The sequence below is a fragment of the Gorilla gorilla genome, chromosome 1 (genome assembly GCF_029281585.2).
Source record: "Gorilla gorilla gorilla isolate KB3781 chromosome 1, NHGRI_mGorGor1-v2.1_pri, whole genome shotgun sequence".
Lineage (NCBI taxonomy): Eukaryota > Metazoa > Chordata > Mammalia > Primates > Hominidae > Gorilla > Gorilla gorilla.
In genome coordinates, this window is record NC_073224.2 from 155,899,708 (window position 1) to 155,920,195 (window position 20,488).

At 37.7% G+C, this 20,488-nt stretch overlaps 1 protein-coding gene and 1 pseudogene across 3 annotated transcripts in view; both read right to left on the reverse strand.

Moving 5' to 3' along the window:
- The window catches only part of PRKACB (protein kinase cAMP-activated catalytic subunit beta), a 162,322-nt gene extending 143,225 nt beyond the window's left edge, over positions 1 to 19,097 (reverse strand). For 2 of the 3 annotated variants that reach the window (XM_019022408.4, XM_055351330.2), the window contains exon 1: positions 18,721 to 18,854. In XM_019022408.4, coding sequence (XP_018877953.1) covers positions 18,721 to 18,766 — 46 coding nt within the window. In that variant the 5' untranslated portion in view covers positions 18,767 to 18,854. Of the gene's footprint in view, positions 1 to 18,720 lie in introns of all 3 variants that reach the window. The other variant, XM_019022068.4, reaches the window with a different exon arrangement.
- LOC129524714 (thioredoxin, mitochondrial-like) lies at positions 4,769 to 11,368 on the reverse strand (annotated as a pseudogene).
- Positions 19,098 to 20,488: the final 1,391 nt, after the last annotated feature.

Genomic DNA, 20,488 nt, shown 5'->3' on the forward strand with positions numbered 1-20,488 from the left:
ACCTTCAGCAACAGGACTAAATTTTGCAAACAATGTTGAAATTAAAATCCCAGATATAAAACAGTATAATTGTTATTCTACTTAAGTAAAGCTCAAAAACAGGCGAAACTAATCTATGGTGACAGAAATGAGAATAGTGGTTACATCTGAGGGAAGCATGCTTATTGACTCTGGAGGGACAAAGGAACCTTCTAGAATGCTGTTAATTTGCATATATTGATCTAGTCACGATTATATGAGGAATTCATTTGTAAACCCTCTTCAATCTATAAGCTTAAAAATGTGCACACTTTATACTATGATTCATTGCACAGATTTACAAAAAGAAAAAATACTATCAAGGGATTTCTGCTTCAATAAAGTGATATATAAAAAAACTCTTGTTAAAATAACATAAATATTGGTAGGAATGGGGTAAGAGTTGTTTGAAAGTATTAGCAAAGGAGTCAGCAGGTTTTGAGGAACACCAAGGTCCTGAAAAGATTGGAAATGATTAGAGATCAATACTCTTTACTGCTTTTGCCCTCAGGGCATTTCCCCAATTGGTAGAAAGGACATGCAAAAAGCTAAGGCTCAGATATTCAACATTACACTTGGCTGACAAGGGAAAAAAATGGAATTCAGAGGCTTTAGGGCCAAGAAACCAGAAATAAAAACCCCAACATTCTGTACTACTTTTTCTTCTTGAAGCATTCGGATGTTTAAGATACCTAAGGCATGACACTAAAGAACAGATAGTGAGAAGCACCTTTTTAGGAGATTAGAAAACTAAGCAAATATTTCAGTAATCTCACAGTGAGGAAAGAAAAATTGAAGTTCAGGGCTAGCATGAGGTAGGGCCCTGATAAACACCACCAGGCTTTCAGTCAAAACCACTGAAAGGCTCCATAGATAGGAGTAAGAATAGGAAATAGACCAAGCCTCACAAAGACTAAGAACAGCCAACAAGTCATCTTAATTGTTGATGGATCAACACAATCTGACCCAACTCTAACCATCAGCCAAAATAAGTCCTCTCTTAAATATAACATGATACAAAATACATTCAATTAAAGATTCCTAGGCATGCCAAACGATAAGACCAAATAACCAAAAATAAGAGAACAAACATACCATAGAAAAACACACTGGTAATAAAAATTGTAAATTCAGACATGAACTTTAATATAGCTATGATTAATTTGTACAAAAATATAAATGAGTAGAAAAATTTACGAGTAGAAACTCAAAAATCAACTGGAAAATCTAGAGATTAAAAATATAATAATTGAAATTATATATCAGAAATTTTACATATACATGTAATTGGTATCTCAGAAGAATAGGAAAGAAAAGACGGGATAGAGGCAACATATTAAGATATGCTTATTGAAAACTGTCTTAAATAAATGAAACATTTTGAGCCATGATTCTAAAAAGTTGCAAACAGAAAGTAGGGGGAATAAAATCACCTAGGCATATTGTGAAACTGCTGAAAACCAAAGGCAAAGAGAAAATCTCAAAGCAACCAAAGAAAAAAAAAGATATACTACCTTCATAAAGCAACACTGAGACTAACAGCTGATTTCTCAACAAAACAATGGAAAACAAAACATGATGAAACATCTTCAAAGTGTTCAAAGAAAGTAATTCTCAACCTAAAATTCTGTACTTATAAAATATATCCTGAAAAAGTGAAGGTAAAAAATACACAAATCCAGATAAATAAAAACTGACATAATTCATCACTAGGACACCTTTACATAAGACTTATTTATGGCACAAGTAACTTAGACCAGCGAATGCATGAAGGAATAAGTGCAAAAAAAAAAAAAAACAGCAAATATGGGATAAATATAAATAAATATTGAGGGCCCTGAACAATAATAATAATGCATGATGGAGTGTTAAATACAGTCATGTGTCACTTAATGCCAGGGATACATTCTGAGAAATGTGTCATTAGGCAATCTCGTCACTGTACGAACATCATAGAGTGCACTTACATAAACCTAGATCGTATAGCTTACTACATATCTAAGCTATATGGATAGCCTATTGCTCCTAGGCTACAATCTTATACTGCATGTTACTATACTGAATTCTGTAGGCAGTTGTAATACAATGGTATTTGTGTATCTAAACATATAAAAAGTACATTAAAAATAAAGTAGTATAATTTTTGGAACCATGATTGTATATTCAGTATGTTTTTGACTGAAATGTTGTTACATACCACATGACTGTAATTAGTAAAAATAATATTGAATCACACCAGAAGTAAAATAAGTCCTCTCTAAAGAAATATAACATGATACAGAATACCTTGAATTCAGTGTGAATTAATTGTCTTAGTGTGTGTATGTGTGTGTGTGTGTGAGAGAGAGTACATGTAGGCAACGAAAGCAGAATAGACAGTCTCTTCAAAAGTCATTGGAACATTTACAAATGACTACTGTATATGGCTATAAAGGTGACCCATTAGGCAAGTATCAACAAACTTCAAAGAACTGAAATCATTCCAAACATGTTCTCTGAACACAGTGAAACTAAGCTAAAAACCCCCAAATATTTGAAAACTAACCAATGTAGCCATTAGTCAAAGAAAAAACAATGGAATAATGATAAAAAGAAAACACACTGAGACATTTTAGCAAACCAAATTCACTATTACATTAAAAAAGGATATGAAATGGACAATATATTGCAACCAGAATGGGTTTATTCCAGGTATGCAATATTAATTTAACATTCAAAACTCATAGATGCAGAAATAACATTTGATAAAATTAAATACCCATTCTCAAAGGAAAAATAATTAGCAAACCAGGAATAGAAGAAACCTTCCTTAAACAGATAACAGCATATCTTAAAAATTTTCTGCCTGGTTCCAAAATATTGAAAGCTTTCCAGTGACACCAGGAATATGACAAGTGTGGCTGTTATCATGATTTCTATGTACTACTGTATTGCAAGTCCTAATCAGTGCAATAAGGCAAAAAAAAATGTATAAGGACTAAAAGGAAAAAATTTACACTGTCAAAATTAAGCAAAAAAGTGATTTGTGTATATGTAAAATCTAAATGTATCTATAAATAACTTACAGTTAATAAAATTAGCAAGATCACTAGATAGGTCAGCATAAAATTTCTAACCCTATGCTTATATACTCACAATGAAAAATTAGAAGATAAAACTTTGACACTGATACCCTTTATAGTAACATAAAAAAGCATGTGAAACTAAGAATAAATGTAATTTTTAAAATTATATTTAAAATTTAAACAGCATATTACAAAGCACTACTAAAAGAAGTTACAGAATATTACAAAGATTACTAAAAGAAGTTAAAGTAGATCTAAATAAATGGACTTAAAAATTCAATATCATAAAGATGAAAATTCTTCTCAAACTACTATATATTCAATGCAATCTCAAGATTCCTATAAGGTTCATGTATATAATTATGTATGTGAAAATTGACAAGCTGATTTAAAAATAAAGAATATTCAAAATTTTTGTAAAATATGAAGTTTTAGGATTTATACTACTGATTATGATGACTTCTATTATAAAGTTATATGAATTCATGCAGTTTTGTACTGACACTAAAATAGACAAAACCAATGGAACAGAAAAGAAGGAAACCAAATATATTCAGCCTTTGATAACAAAGATGTCATTACAGTGCTTTGGGGAAGGGACAATTTCTTTTTCCTTTTAAATGGTGATGTGTCAAATAAATACTGATATTAACAAATGACTCCTACCTCACCACACACACACAGAAGCGCATACACAGAGAGAGAGAGAGAGAGAGAGAGAGAGAGAGACAGAGATGCACACACTTGATTCCAGACAGACTGTAGTTCTAAATATGAAAGGCAAAAGAAAGCTTCTAAACCTAACATAGGAAAATATCTATGATCCTAGGGTAGTGAGAACTTCTTAAAGAAGACCGAGGAAGGCCAAACAAAACACAAATCATAAAGGAAATGATTTGTAAATTATTTGTACGTTTGAAAATTATTAAACAGTATGAAGGAGACATCGTTAAGAAAGTGAAAAGGCAAGCTATGAAACGGAAGAAGACATTTGTAGTACATATGTCTGGGGGGAAAATCCTGTACCCATGTTAAATAACTCTACAAATCAATTTTTTTGAAAAGACAACAGAATACCACAAAAAAGGGATGGGGAAATACCTGAAAAAAAAAAACATTTTATAAAAAGAGGATATCCAAATGACCAATACCAACATGAAAAAGTGATCAACACTATCAGTCATAAGGGATGTACAAATTATAACCAGGAAATGTTTACCAGAATACGTATAATTAGAAATATGAAAAACATCAAGTTTGGGAAGGATGTGGAGCGACTAAAACCCCAAGCACTGCTGGTTAGAAACAGGTTCAACCAATCTGAAAATTTATTTGGTTGTATTTACCAGAACCACATGATCTGTGACCCAGAAATCCAGCAATTAATTCAAGATCATTCTCTCTCACACACACACAAAGACACATATGCATGTATATATGCATGTATGTATGAGTGTATACATAACACATATTCATCAAATACATATTCACCAAAACATACATATATTTACCAAAAATCATGTACAAGTGTGTTCAAAGCATTATTTATAAGAGCTCCAAACTGGAAACAACCCAAATTTACATCAACCATAGAAAAAATATGCTTTGCTATACTTATACAATGATATATATCTGTGAAAATTAATAAATCACTGCTATGACAAAAAACATGGATAAGTGTCACAAATACATAAGTGAAAGAAGGCAGTCACAAAGGAAAACATGATGCAGTATTCCACATTTTAAATCTAGCAATGATTGGGTACAGGCAGGAGGGAAGTTTCTGGGGTTTCAGTAATATTCTATTTCTTGGTATGGGTGAAAATTCACATGGGTGTTCACTTTATCAAATTCATTAGCCTATAAATTAGGATTTGAATACTTTTGAAATGTATGGTATACTTTAATTAAATTTTTACTTGAAAATAGTACTACTGTAACATAGTTTCTCAATTCTACTACACAGAATATTATAAAGTAGATTACAACAAAAACCAATCATAACAAAAACCAAAAAAGTTTCCTTCTGCCCACTCTACCTCCACTATGGCTCCCACTGTTATTGTTACAGCTATCACTGCAAAAAAACATTTGAAGATTTTTGGGTCACTGATGCCCCTGAGTACAATAAAGATTAAAGATAAGAAGTCATTAACGTGTTTATTTCTCATGCTAAACTTGTGTGAGTAATAGAACAAGAAGGTTGTGGTGGGTTACGCCTGTAATCCCAGCACTTTGGAAGGCTGAGGTGGGTGGATCGCTTGAACCCAGGAGTTCAAGACCAGGCCAGGCAACATGGCAAAACCCCGTCTCTACCAAAAATACGAAAATTAGCCAGGCAGGGCGGCACACACCTGTAGTCCCAGCTACTCAGGAGGCTAAGGTGGGAGGGATCACCTGAAATCAGGAGGCAGCAGTTGCAGGGACTCATGATCACACCACTGCACTCCAGCCTGGGCAACACAGCGAGACCCTGTCTCAAAACAACAACAACAAAAACCAAAAAAACAAGAAAGTTAAATCTAATCATAAAGAACCAAGAAATTGTTAGGTCAAAGATTCTAAAGGTATTTAGAGAATAGGTTCTTATATATTAAACCAGGTTGTGCATGTAACCCAGTTTGACATTTTTTATGTTGCTACATACTTCACATAACTTCAAGTTAATACTTAAATATTAATATGCAGACCACAACATTCAAACATGTTATATTCTAAAAGCTGAACTACATTAATTTTAAGTTCTCTGTATCTTGATTGTAAGTAACTATAATACAGCAAGAGCAGAAAAAGAACATTTTTCTCTTTCTTCTTTCTTCTCGTCTCAGGTTTTACCCAAGACACATTAAAATTATCTGCCTGGGCACCAAAGTCAACTGATTTGATCACACATACTGTAAATCACAGGCCAATTCACTTTAGTAGGTGAGCGATGAGAAAGGGAAAGAGAAAGTAGGGTCAAAGAGAAAACTGAAAGTGAAGGGAAAAGGGGTACATGTTTTTTAAATAAATGAGAAGACATATTATTATGCATATAAAAGATAAGAATACAAAGACTCCTGGGAAAGCAGGAGGGGCTGGGATCCAAAGTAATAGTGGAGTGATCGGGCTTGCAGAGAAAGATGTACAATGTGATTTCTACATGTCCCCAAATTTTTCTAACTCCTTCCATCAAAGTGCAGAATCTAATTCAACTTCCCTTGATACAGACTCATTTAAGTGACTCTCTTAACAAAGAGAATGCAGCTGAAGTGACACTGCTTGACTTTGGAGGCTAGGTCATAAAAGGTGATACAGCTTATACCTGGCTCTCTTCCTCCTTCTTGGAACTTAGCCACATGATATGGGGCCCAAGCCACATGTAGAGGTCATGTGTAGGTGCTTCAGCTGACAGTCCCAGGTAAGGTTTAAATTACCTGTACAGCCAGCATCAACAGGGAAACATGTAAATGAGCATGGCTTCATGTGTTTCTAGTCCCCATAAACCATAGCAGTGATTTATTAGCAGAGCTAAGATAGCTGATGTCATATAGAGTGCATAGCTGAGCTCTGCCCAAATTACTTACTTTCATAAGTAAAATAAATGTTGTCACTCTTTAAGCTGCTAAATTTAGGAGTCCTGCATGATGTAACAATAGATAAATATAACAGACAACTCCTCTATTATAACAGAATAAGATGGTCAAGTTAAAATACAGTAGGTGTGAACATTTAATAGGAAGAAGTTAAAGGGGTTCCTGTCTGATAGCTTTTATTTTCCTTGTAAAATATGATGTAATATCATGACTTAGAATGAGAGAGATAATGGAGAAGTCAGAGGTATAAAGAGAGAGAAATGAAATAGAACTTGTGAAGAATGAGAGACAGAGTTGATCAGAGAAATGTGGTAAAACTGTAAAGTCATGTTGACAGCTCATTTGAGGTTGATGATAGTAAATTTCTAGTGTTCTTCTGTGTGGCTTTCTCTAGCAGTGCTTAGCTCTTGACTGAAAGCACTGAGAAAGCACATAGCTGAGTTTATCATGAGTTACTTTTTTGTTAGAGAGATTTGATAAAGAGGCAGATGTGCAAAGGAATTTTGGGACCAAGTAATCTAGAATGGTTAAGAAGAAAAAATGAAAGTGAGAGGACTGATGGATAAATGGATGAGAGGTTCTGATGAAGAATGATCATAATGGGAATATTTAAAAAGCAAGCAAAAAGGAGAGGAAATTGTGATCAAAGAATCACACACATTGGTGATTCTTGAGCAGTTAATGAATATTACAAGGTCCTTGGCAAGACTAGACATCTGAATGAACAAAAGGGGAATAGGAGATAACATGGTCAGAGAACAGAGGTGCAGTGATGATAGATGAGTCATTAACATAGAATTTGAAACCATCCAGGATGAATGCAGAGCTTAAGAGTATAGAGAAACATTGTGGGCCAGATGCCAAAATATCTGACGAATAAGAAGCAAGAGACTGGTAAATGACAGCAACAAGGATGAGAAACACAGTGGCACAGTTGAATGATACATGCCTCGAATAACAAATTTTTCAAAAGGTTGGGAGCATAATACTCTAGTTTTTCCTAGTCCAGTGTCTTCTTCCTACCTGCCTGAGACCAATCTCCCCATACCAACTGTGATATAATTTTGATATATAAATGTCAAAGAAGTTACTATACACCATAAAAAGGGGGGAAAGAGGTACCCTCTTATCACATTAATCAACTATTATCCCCAAATAGTCAATACATTACTGACAAAGTTCCTGCCAATGGAGGAAAGGGAGGAGGATGTACGCTTCTACAAGAGGTTTGAATTTTTGATCCATTTAACTATCCATGATTTTAGATTCCACCATGACATGAGCCAAGAACTGTGCCACATTCCAGAGATTAAAACACTAAACAACATAGACGCTGCTTTGCCAGATCACACTGTAGTGGGGATAAGAGTTGAAAAAGCAATGTAGTACAAGTGCTACAATTATAGATGTAAATATTTCCAAAATGGACTCAAAGGAAGTTTCCATTTCAGTCAGTTTCAGTCTATTTCCCAAGATGATCTCAGAAATTCTATACTACTCCTATATAAACTCCTATGCTACATTTTCACCCTAGTATTAATCTCAGGCACCTATGTATCATTGTATGCCTTACTATAAATATCTGTATCTGTCTCCCAATTTAAGGACAGGAACCAAGTCTTATTTTTATTTGCATCTACAGACTAGCATAGTGCCTGGTTTAAAGTAGGTGCTCAATAAGTACTGATTAAGAATGAATGAAAGACAAATAAGTGAATGTTTTGCCTGTCATTCTGTGAATTGAACTATGGCTTATTCATGACCTAAAGACTACAGCCTAAAGTGAGGCTCATATTCTTCCACAGTTTAACCTGTCATGGCTCCTACTCAGAGGGAGCTGAGCTAAGATTGAAAGAGCTAAGTTACCAGTACAGCTAGCCCCTGTAAAAGAAGTAATATCTATACCAACATGTTCTCTCAAGTTTGTGGCTCACATATAACAATGGCCTGCTGATGCTATATGGTCATCCACTTAAGAAGAATACAGTATAGAAATGGAATATTCATTTTACTAAACAAGACTCTAAACTAATATGATCACAAGAATAGTCTCTTTAATTTTCTAAGGACAAAGTCCAGATCGAGAAAACAGTCTTGTCACAGACCTAAAGGTTTAGATTCCACAGCTGTCTTACAACAAAACAAGTTTCAGATGTCCCTGAAAAGTTAACATATGAATAGAAGACAACAGTGAATATAACATTAAACTATGGCCATAGAGCCTGGGACTTTATACCTTGTTACATCAGGCCAGATAAAAAATATGGCATCTACATTGGATTTTCGAAGGCAGAACTAATACCAATTATGCTAGTGTATCAATTTAACTTATAAGAATCCCGAATTTGATTCGGAAAATTTTCTGCATAGATACATAGCATTATTGAATCTAATTCACATTACAAAAAAACACGTCCTGTAATCCACTTCCTACAACATTCTCATAATTGTGCTTTTACTTGTCTAAATCTTTTACCAGACTATAAGCTACATGAAGACAACTCTTTACTCCCTATTTCACTGGTTAGGGAATAAAAATGAACTAAATGAATAAATTAATTATAGCCAATTAAAATAAAGAAATCCACTAAAAGCAATTTAAGCTATACCACCATATAGGGGAAACAATTTATTTGCATAATAGTAGTAAACCTTAGTATTAGCAAGAAGAAGACTTATCTTATAAATACTGATGATTCTTTTGGAAAGTGCTGGGGGCTAGAGAGATTATAAAACCTATCAAGAGTAAAAAAACAAGCCTCGATGGTACACACCTGCAGTCCCAGCTACACAGGAGGACTGCCTGAGCCCAGGAGTTTGAGTCCAGCCTGGGCAACACAGTAAAACTCTGTTTCAAAATAAATAAATAAAAATAAAAAATTATTTTAAAGAGTAAAAAAGCATTATCTAGCTTTTGAAATTGCTAAAAATACTACCTGAATTTGTAAACACGTTTCACCTTTAAACACAAATGACTAATCAGTTAAATACATTTATTGTCTAAGCCCAGTCTATATCAAGGTTTTACGATAATTCATTTTACTTGTTCTACAACTAGCTTTTATAAGTTTGGAAGAATAGTCCATGAGTTCTAGTGTTTCAAGTTTAGGCGAGCAATCCCAGATTTTCTGTCTATGCCACTTGATTTTATACACTTTAATCATGTAACTTTAATTTTTCTAGATTAAATGAAATATATATATATATACAGTTTATTCACACACAATAGACTTCCCATGCTCTTACTCCTGTTAGCTGCCCTGATCTAAACTTTCTCTGGTTCTGCTATACACAAAACACCACAACTACACATAGTACACTAATGGTTTCACATAAGAATAGAATGTTTCATGTTTTATTTCCAAGACTCTGCCCTGATGGCGAACATTTTGATGGCTCCTTTACTTGTAGTAGAACATGAAAATATCTTCAAAGATCAGTACAGTGATTCATAAATTTGTCTTTTTAGGTGCAGACCCTTGCTTTATTGTCTGATTTGTTCACAGTTAAGCCCCCTGCTCAGAGGACCAACAGGCCAGCTAAGAAGCAAAGGAGGTGCCTCGAGCCTTCCAGAGTCAGGGCTCTCCAGGGCTCCCCAGCCCACCACTCATTTTCTGTGCCCCCTGCCCGGGAGGCTAGCTGGGAGGGGGCTCCCTGAGGGGTGGGGATGGGCAACTACAGGGGATTTGAGTGTGGGACCCAGGGTCTGCTCTTCACAGTAGGAGGTGGGATGACTAAGTTCTTTATTACAGACCTACAAAAAATAAGAGAGTTATAAATTATTCTCACTAGTTCGGGCTTCTTTTTTCTTTTTCTTTTTACAAAACAGCAGCAAGAAAGAGAAATGCAGGTGGCAGATGAGCCAGGCACGAGGCTTCAGATCGGAAGGGACCAGAGATGAGGACCAAGGTGTGGCTGCCTGACCAGGAGTGCTGTGGGCTGGCCTGGGCTCTCTCTATGCATCTTGAGAGAACTGCCACAGGCCCTAGAGGGAGGGGATGAAAGGCATGTGGGAGGGAAGAAGGCAGTCCCCGGATCAGCAGCAGCACCATCCTCTGATGGCCCCTGGGCAGTCCACCAGCTCAGAAGCACTCATGGCTGGAGCCTGGGCCCCAGGGGCCAGACAGGAGGGAGGCAGCAGGAAGGGCCAAGTTCTACTGGGGTCCCATGGGGGCAAGGGAACCAGGACTTGTCCTTGCTTGTCAGCCAATCAGCTTCTTCAGGAAGGCCTCCAGCTGATCCTCATCTTTGATGCCCACAAACTTGTCCACCACATCCCCATTCTTCATGGCCAGCACAGTGGGCACCACCAACACCTCATACTCAATGGCGAGGTCTGTGTGGTCATCAATATCCACCTTGGCCATCAGCACTTTCCTATGCTGCTTGACCACCATCTTCTCTAACCTCAGCCCCAGGATCTTGCAGGGTCCACACCACTGTGCGTGGAAATCCACAAGCACTGGCGTCTCACTGTTGGTCTTGAAAGTCAGGTCCATCCTGGATATTAATGGTCACTGAGGAGATGCTGGTGGTGTATATGGTCTGGGCTGAGTTGGGTGTTAAAGCCAGGCCACCAGGACTGCACTGTGGGGTTTGCAGGGCTCCGGAAGTGAGAGGTGGCCACCGATCCTGAGAGGGCTTCCTGGAGATGACTGAGGCCAGGAACCTCCTCAGGAAAAGTCACTGAGACATTTCCCTGCAGCGCAAGCAGAGGGATGCACAGCCCAGCCCTCCCTGCCTGACAAGGGCACTCCTGTCCTTTACTATGATTTCTTAAATGTATATCAAAAGTTTTCCCTAAATACATTACCATGTATTTATTTGCTCAATTGAGGATCATTTGCCACTTCTCTGCCCACACATTTTGTGAGCACTTTTTATGATTTATTCCCTCATCTTGCTGCTTCCTAAGTGTGTATTTTTTCTTTTAATAAATATAATAGAAGCACTGGATTATAAAGCTGGAAGAAGAGATCACAGTGTCATTATCCAGTCCATCCCTCTTGATTTTATACCATCACTTGGAGATTTTAAAACATTTGTCCAAAGTGAGATATTAGAATGTATTAGAAAAAAGACAATTTAGATTTTTCTTACTCTCAAGTTTATGATTTTACTACTAAATTACATCTGAACTTTTAAACATCTATGTTAAAGGACTCTAGGGGAATAAAACTGACATTTACTCAGTACATGATAGATGTTGGTGCTATATTTTACATGTTCTTTCCACTATCCTGTATAACTACAAAACTGAATAGCTTAGACGATGCACACTTAAATTATAAAAGTAATATTTTATGATTTTAAATTACTTTGTTTCTTTAAAAGTTACATTGTTCTCATCAGTATCAGTACTTTGGCTTTCCTCTTTTCAAAACAAAAAGGCTAAACTTTTAGCATATAGAATTCTTAATTTATGTAAGTTATGCCAGATGTTATAGTTTCTATAGTTTCTAAACAGTTGTCTTTGAAAAGAGTAAAATGAGGATAAAATGTGGAAAAGGTCCCTTGACCATCCAAGGGCATTTTCCCCCATGGCTGGGAGATAGAAGACAATCCACACATACAATAACCAATCAGCTATCATTTATCAGAAATGCCATGGGTATCATGAGTTCAGTAAGTTCCCACCCCAACCCCCAATGTACTCCTGCCCTCTGTATTCATTTCCTGACTCTATTACTGGCGTTACAACCCATCTACCACAGCATTGAAGCTAAAACTTAACGTGTCATCCCCAATCCTCCTTTTCCTCATTTCCCGCATGCAATCAGTACAATACATTCTGCTCAATTTTTCAAATTTCTCCCATTTCAGATCCTTTTCTCCATCCCAACCTCTACCACCTTGGTTCAGACCCTCAAAATCCCTCACCCAAATTATCATAGGAGTCTTATAATTGATCTTGCCTCTATTCCACTTGCTCCATAATGATTTATCTTCACATCACCACCAAAGTAACCTCTTTTAAACCCAAATTGTATCATGTTTCTCTCTTATTTCCAAGTGCACGATGGCTCCCTAGTGTCTAAAAGATAAAATTCAAACTCTCTCCATTATGTGGCCCTCTGTCCATTTCTTCAGTTTCATCTATCATTATACAATGTCCCCTCTTCCTATCACCAACCCCACATTCCATCATTTAATCATAATGGGCAACTTACTTCCTTATCCTGAATATGTTACATGGTTTCACTCTTCTGCATCTTCACTTATCAATGCTCTGTCTACTCAGAACACCCTTCCTCCTATAATCCATCTGATGAACATTTATCATTTTCAATGCTCAAGTCATGGTTCAACGCCTCTTTGAAGTCCTTTTTGAACCTCTTCCTCCCCATCCCAGTGGAAATGACCATTCTTTCCCTTGGTTCCCCAGCTGAACTTTAATGAAAGGATTTGTAGCAGGTTTCATGTGTTTGCTGACATGTCTATCTTCCCCCTTCTGGAATATGGGCACCCTGAGCAGGTACTGTGTCCTATTCAATCTTTATTCCCATAATCTTGTGTAGAGTCTGTCACATTTTAGGAGCTTAATTATGTGTACTGAATAAAGGAATGAATGAAGCAATGAACAAAGAACTATACAGGACATTCTTGAAGGAATACATTTAAAAGTAAGATTAAATACCCAAAATGATAGTGACCTAAGCATATTTACCTTTCATAAATTTCACACTTTTCTATTTAACACAATGTTATTCACTAAGAATTTAGGATTTATTAATCTGAGGAAATCTGATCACCCACATATACAAACATTTATCACCTAGATATAGAACTTCATAAGTTGTACTAATTTTTAAAAATTAATTTAACGGAATGTCAAAATGAATTATGGTCAACTATTAATTATCTGACAGGATCTTAATAGCTATCCTGGCTTATCTAGGACCTTCTCACGTGCTGCTTCTGTCACTCAGCCATGGCTTACTTTTCTAAGCTGGCTTTCATGCCTCTAATTATCCTGCTGCTGGCAATGAAAAAGCAACAATCTGTCTACAGCCTAAGTGAAGGACACTGAGGAGGAGAATAAGAAAAATGGTTCCTGAACATGAGATAATTGGATACAGTACACAATCTGCACAAACAGAATCACAGAATCATGGAACTCGATGAGATCATATGTATTTATCATCAAAATTGCATAACTGATTGCTTTGATTTTTTTGTCTTACACCCAAGAAAGACTTCCCCAGTACCTCTGCATTCTACAGAATTGGAACAAATATCTGCTACTGATTTTCCTTTGATAATTGAAAGGTGTAAAGACCTAAGTAAGGTATTAGAAATCACTATATTGCATTTAAATCTACAAAAATTTTTCAATAGAATATTCACTGAGATTACTAAAAATCACAAAATTTTAATTCTAGTACAGCCCCCAAAATAATTTAACTTTGCAGTTAATAAATTAAAAACAAATTATTGAACTATAATAATTTGCTCACTAAGTTTATAAATGCTTATTCTGAGGAAATAAGTTAATTCTTAAATGAGAAAAAATAAATCCAGCATTCCATTCATCTACACTCACTTGTAAGGATCCACAAATAACCAAGATGACAGAAAGATGGGCTGGCATTTCTATTAAATGCAAAAACAACTATGTTCTAAACCTGTGTTGTCCAATATACCAAACACTAATTAGCCACATGTAAGTTAAAGATTCAGTTTCTCAGTGGTACTAGTCACATTTCCAGTGCTCAACAGACATGTGGCTAGTAGCTACTACAGTGGACAGCACAGGTGGAGATCACTTCCATTATCACAGAATGTTTGACTGGACAGTGCTACTCTAATCATGGTGAAATGAGAATTTGCCAATACTTTTAAAATGGTAATACAAGTTCAAATAATAATTTTTTTATCAACTATTGGGCAAGAAGGGAAAAGTATACATTTACAAATGGGAAAAAATAAATATAAGTACTGTAGTAATTAAGGCTTTAAGTACATAAAATTAGTTTTATGTGGTTTAATTTGAAATTCTACTATATTGAATCTGAAAAGATAATGATGATAAAAATCCAGAGAATGGTACAAGAAAAAAATAATCTTTTTCACTTAAGATTTTAATATACCAAATAAAGTCATGTTTGAAAACTGAAATGTGCTATAATCGTCTAAGCTATTCTGTGTGTCTTAGCATCGGCTATTCTATTGGATATAGAGGCTGTTCAGCAAAGTGGTTAGAATTTCAGGTTCTGGGGTTACAGTTGCCTCAACTTAAATGTTGCTTCTTGACTTACTAGATATGCAACCTTAAGCAAGTCACTTAGGCTCTCTGAGCCTTCATTTCCTCATCCATAAATGAAGGAATAACTCAAGTGCTTTACAGTTTAAAAGATTAAGTAAAAGTTTATACACGGAAAGCATTAGAGAACCTGGCACGTATTAGTCCTCAAAAAATGTTAGTTGTTAAGAAACTTGCATTTTTGTTAAACCTAGTCTACTGGTGGCTTTCTTTGATTGATTCCTATTGACTTTCAAATCCACAGGACGGAGAGATACTCTGGAAAACATTCAAAGATCATATGCGAACACTAGGTCACATGGTAACTTTACGACTTGCAGTCACGAAAGAATCTACATTCAAATCTCTACCAACACTTTTCACCCATGGGCCTCAACATTTTTGCAATGAATGTATAACACAAAGCCCCATAGGCAACCTGGAGGTATAGTATTTTTTTTAAATGAAATAAATAAAAACCCCTCCCAGATTAAAAGAAGTAGCGTGTTTTTTTGGTGTGTTGGTGACTGGGGCTGGTGTAAAAGTAAGAGACTGGATAAGTAAAACAAACTTAACTGACAAGAGTTTAAAACTTCTCTGAGAATTTTATCATATTTCTAAAAGTTTATGTTTCTCTGGATTAGCTGACGTTTAAATAACTACGCCCAAATCTTAAAAGGAATATATCTTCAAGAGTAATTTTAAAAACACACACAGAGCAGTTAGATATGTAATAGTACCAGTTATTCTTTCACTAAGTTTTGAGATACATCAATACAATTTCCTAATTCACTACAGCAGAACAACAGGTACCTAAGTTAATGTTATCTCCAAAACCTGTGGAGATGAAGATGGAATCTCACCTAGCTTTTAGGTCTTACCCCAGAAAATGTTAATTCTAATAGAGGGAAAAGGTTCAGTAGAGTACAATACAGGCACCAGATAGTTAAAGTTAACCAAGACCCTTCTAAATTACCTTTATGCCTAACTTCATTCTTCTGGAATATTTTTAGAAATAAGCTCTGGAATCACCTGCCTTTCTGAAGCTTGGTGCTAACTGAACCTGAAATCTTAACTGACTTGATATTTTTAATCAACTTTTCAAATCAAACATTTTCATACAGCAATTTTCAGAGTTCTAATTCCACTTTCCATAATGTTAGCACTTGTATTTTTGCCTTTCAGGTAACTCTTACATATACATATTTTCTTTCCCATTAGACAGTAACATTTTTTAGCTTTTACTTATAGTCTTTAAGCGAAACTAAAACATTTGGTGAATATTTTGAAAATAAACATATTAACTGATTATTTATTGATGCTGAATGGAGTCCAGGCATCAGACTCTATTCCTTACTCTGTTATTACTAACAGTATGATCTCAACTCCAGCTTCTTCGGAGGTCAGGATCTTTGAAACGGAATGATTGTACAGGCTGATCTCTAACATCGTATATTTCTAAAAGTTTTGAAAAACAAATTTTCAAGAATAATTCTTTAAAAAAATACACAGAACAGTTAGGTATGTAATGATAAGAGTTCTTTCATTAAGTTTAAAATACAATTTCTTTGTTCACTACAGAACAGCAACATATACCTGATAATATTGCTCCAAATGAAATTACAAACATTAATCAACACGTGACATTTCAAATAATTTTCCCTATGACACATAACATGCTATTTTTTTTGGTCACTTCACAACAGCTTTTTAAACTATTATAATGACCTTCAGTTTCCATAAATAAAGTTACACAAAAAGCTGACATACTTAAGAACTAGATTGTCATTAACACTTAAAACATAGAAAAGAATTTATCCATAGAAATAATTTAAATATGTTCAGATAAACATTTAAAGTTTCCATTCTGTTTTCAGTAAATATTCCAAGGTAATTTCACAGCTATGAGTTGCAAATTAATACTAAGGGAGAATTGTTTTGGTAACTTAATAAAAAATATACAGGTCACAGAAAAGTCTATTATCGTTATCCAAAATATAAACATTATACAGGTCAGCACTTGCTAATGAAAACTACTAATATAATCATTCTCCAAGCACACTCTTTTGTAACACAATTAACACGTTTTAAGTTAATAGAGCTTTAAATTAACACGAAAAATGACAACGTATCAGGTAAAAATAATTCTTTATACTTTTTGCATTCTTTATACTTCCTGCACAGTTAGTTACTATATTTGTGCAATTTTAAAAAGACAACATAGGTCATGCACGGTAGCTCACGCCTGTAATCCCAGCACTTTGGGAGGCCGAGGTGGGTGGATTACCTGAGGTCAGGAGTTCGAGACCGGCCTGGCCAACATGGTGAAACCCCGTCTCTACTAAAAATACAAAAATTAGCCGGGTGTGGTGGTGGGCACCTGTAATCCCAGCTACTCAGGAGGCTGAGGCAGGAGAATCCCTTGAACCTGGGAGGCAGAGGTTGCAGTGAGCCAAGATTGCACCATTGCACTCCAGCCTGGGCGACAAGAACGAAAACTCCATCTCAAAAAATAATAATAAAATAACATACATTCTACCTCTACATTGGCTTCTTTAAATCTCCGTATGACAGACATGCTGTGTGTTCTTGGCTTATATAATAGCTCATCAAACTTTTCTGAAGCTCCTGAAAATTAATACCAAAACCTTACTGATGAAACATAAACCACATAATCTGATATATGTATGTTAAACAAGATGAATGACTAAATCCTTCTAAATGAATTCTACTTTAATACAGAAAAAAGCTATTTTCTTCATGCAAAGTTATAAAATTAGCCTAATTCTTATGTTACAACCATGAAAACATTACAAGTAATATTTACACAAACTAAAATCACCAGGCCCACTTTAAGTGCTAACATGTCATTCACTCCTGGTGATATAACAAATACCATCTGTTATTTGGCCATTCTGAATTATAAAAATATATGAACTTTACAAAGGCAAACCAACTTTTATTTCACAACCATTCTGACACATATATACACACATATATATGCATGTGTATACATGCACACACAAACACACAGACACACACACACCTTATCGCCATACAGAAATTCCATTTTCATGATTTTTTACTGTTTGATGTAAAGTGTGGAGTACCCCCACCTTCAGCTCTCAGAAGAAATTAACCGTGTTCTGGAAGCACTTCAACTCCGAATGACCTTTAAGTTTTACAGGCATTGGTAGCAGATCCTTGAACGTCTAGAGAAAAGGCAAACCTGCCTGGCTTTTTTCTCTAATGGATAAAGTTGCTGTTGGGTCTCATTATGTTTTCCATTCCTAATCTGAAGAGATGAAGGATCTCTAAGGCAGGGTTGTCCACTCAGGATTAGCCTCACTTGCGTAGAGCCAGACTAGCAGCCCCCGCCTTGTGATAAGGTTGGGTCGGACCCAAGTGATGGAGGGAGAAGAGCCAACCTTACCCACAGCACTACCTGTAGCTCCCAAAGAGTCGGCGAGGGGTGGAAAGCAGGGGTGGGATGGCACTAGGGACTTCTTTCCTCGGACCATATTTGGGGAAATGTTCCAGAACGTGTGCAAGTCCTCCTCGCTAGAGTGAGAAAGGGAATCCCAGGGAACGCTCTTCCCAGGATCCCCACATCCGGCCCTTCGCGTTCAGCTCTCAACGCGGAGCTGGGGGGTCGGAATGGAGGAGAAAGGCAGCTGGTCTCCCGGCCCCCCAGAACGACTCCCGGCGGCCGCTGCTAGGCCTGGCCCGTGCCCGCGGCCTCAGAAGCTGCGACCCGGGGGGCGCTCGGTGCCCCGCGCCGGCCCGCCCAGCGGATACCCAGACCCGGCCTTCAACTCACCGCTCTCCACCTCGCTGCCTTTCTTGGCGGTCGCCGCGTTCCCCATGTCTGGGGCGATGGCAAGAAGGGGTCAGGGAAGGGAAGGGGGGCTGGGGCCGTGCCCGCCACTCCACAGTCTGGGACAACTCCCGCGTCTGCACCCGTCAGAGCGGTGAGTGCGCCTAGCGCTGGCGCCAGGAGTCCGGGCGCGAAGACCGGGCCGGGTCTGAGGAAAGGGCTCCAGCGAACTCCTTAGCACCGGCAGCAGCAGCGGCGGCGGCGACGACGGCGGCGGCAGCAGCAGTGGCGGCGGCGGGCAGACACTCCCCCTTCGCGCGGTCCGCCCTCTCTGCGCGCCCCCGGGCAGCCGCGCGCCCGGGCCTGGCCCTGGCCCGACTGTATCTTCGCAGGCGGGCGTGCGCGCCGGAAGTGACGTCCAGGCCCGGGACCCCGGGGGCGGGAGGTGGACCCCCAGCTGGCAGAGCCTGGGGCGGGGGCCTGAGGTGGCGTGGATCGCTTCCTCCCCCGCGGTCGCCCGGGCTGGCGCTCGGGTGCCCATCGCTGAGATAGTGGGAGGTGGAGTGGGAACCGCTAGCTTTGCAGAACGCAGAGTCCCTCCTCACCCTGGCGGTCCCGGTGCCCTGGAGTGGAGTCGCGGAATACTGTTGAGCGGCTCGGGTGGTTTTCCTTGCGTCCCGCCACGCGGCGGCTCCTCATTAAAAGGCTGCCTTCTCCCCACAGCTCCAGGTCCGAGAGGAGCCGCACCGTCGGGTTGGAGATCGCGCGCAAGGGTGGCCTCTGGGTCTGCATCTGCCCGGCATCGGCCACAGGAAAAGCCTGGTCCCTAGGCACGGTCGTGGTTCGAGCTTTTCGTTCTCTCGCACATTGAGGTATTCGCTCAGCCCACCACGTTGTCCTCGGGGTTATTAGGCCCCAGTCACAAGCCCTATGATGTTTTCAGACTTCCCAGGTGGAGATAAAGGAAAATTTTACTATTTCTGCAGAACTTCTGTTGATGTACAGCATTGTATTTAGCAACTTCTGTGTAGATCTGAAAATAAATACATTACCAATTGTTAGTTGCGTTTTTATTATAAATCTTAGAGTACTTGATTTTGCTGTTAGCTTTACTTAGGTAAATTATGTGGCACTCTAGCATTTTTGTTGTTGCATGTTCCATTGAACTTTGCTCTGTGTTTTCCATTTATTCCAAATTCAAAATAGACTGTAACTTCCCAATTTATTCTATGTTCCCAAGGCACCAGGCATAGTAGGTGTTTTATGGATACCTGTTGACTTGAAATTTCTCAGACTTAAAAAATTTTTCACTACTGACAAAAGATGGAGCGATAAAAGATACTTAGTAAACTTCCTATTATTGCCAATTCTATTAGTAATGTATACTGCATTACAACCTCTATACAAGCAGTAACTCATTTGCTCCTCATAAGAACCCTATGAGAGATGTGGTTTTACTGTCATCATTTTAGGAGCAAATTAAGGCACAAAGAAGTGACTTACCCAAGGTTACACAGCTATTATCTGGTGGAAGCAGGATTTGAACCCTGGCAATTGGGCTCCAAAGTCTGATCCTTTGTCTATAATGTGGACAAAAACTTGTGGATGTTGTGGTAAATTGCTTTCTCTCCATTTGAAATCCCACTGAGTTGAAGAGATAGATGCATAGTGAGTATACGTCCCAAGGAAATGTATTACATTGTTTTCTGGGTTTCGATTAATTCAAATAAAATAAAAATAGTGAAGCAGGGATTTGGACTAGATGCTGTGA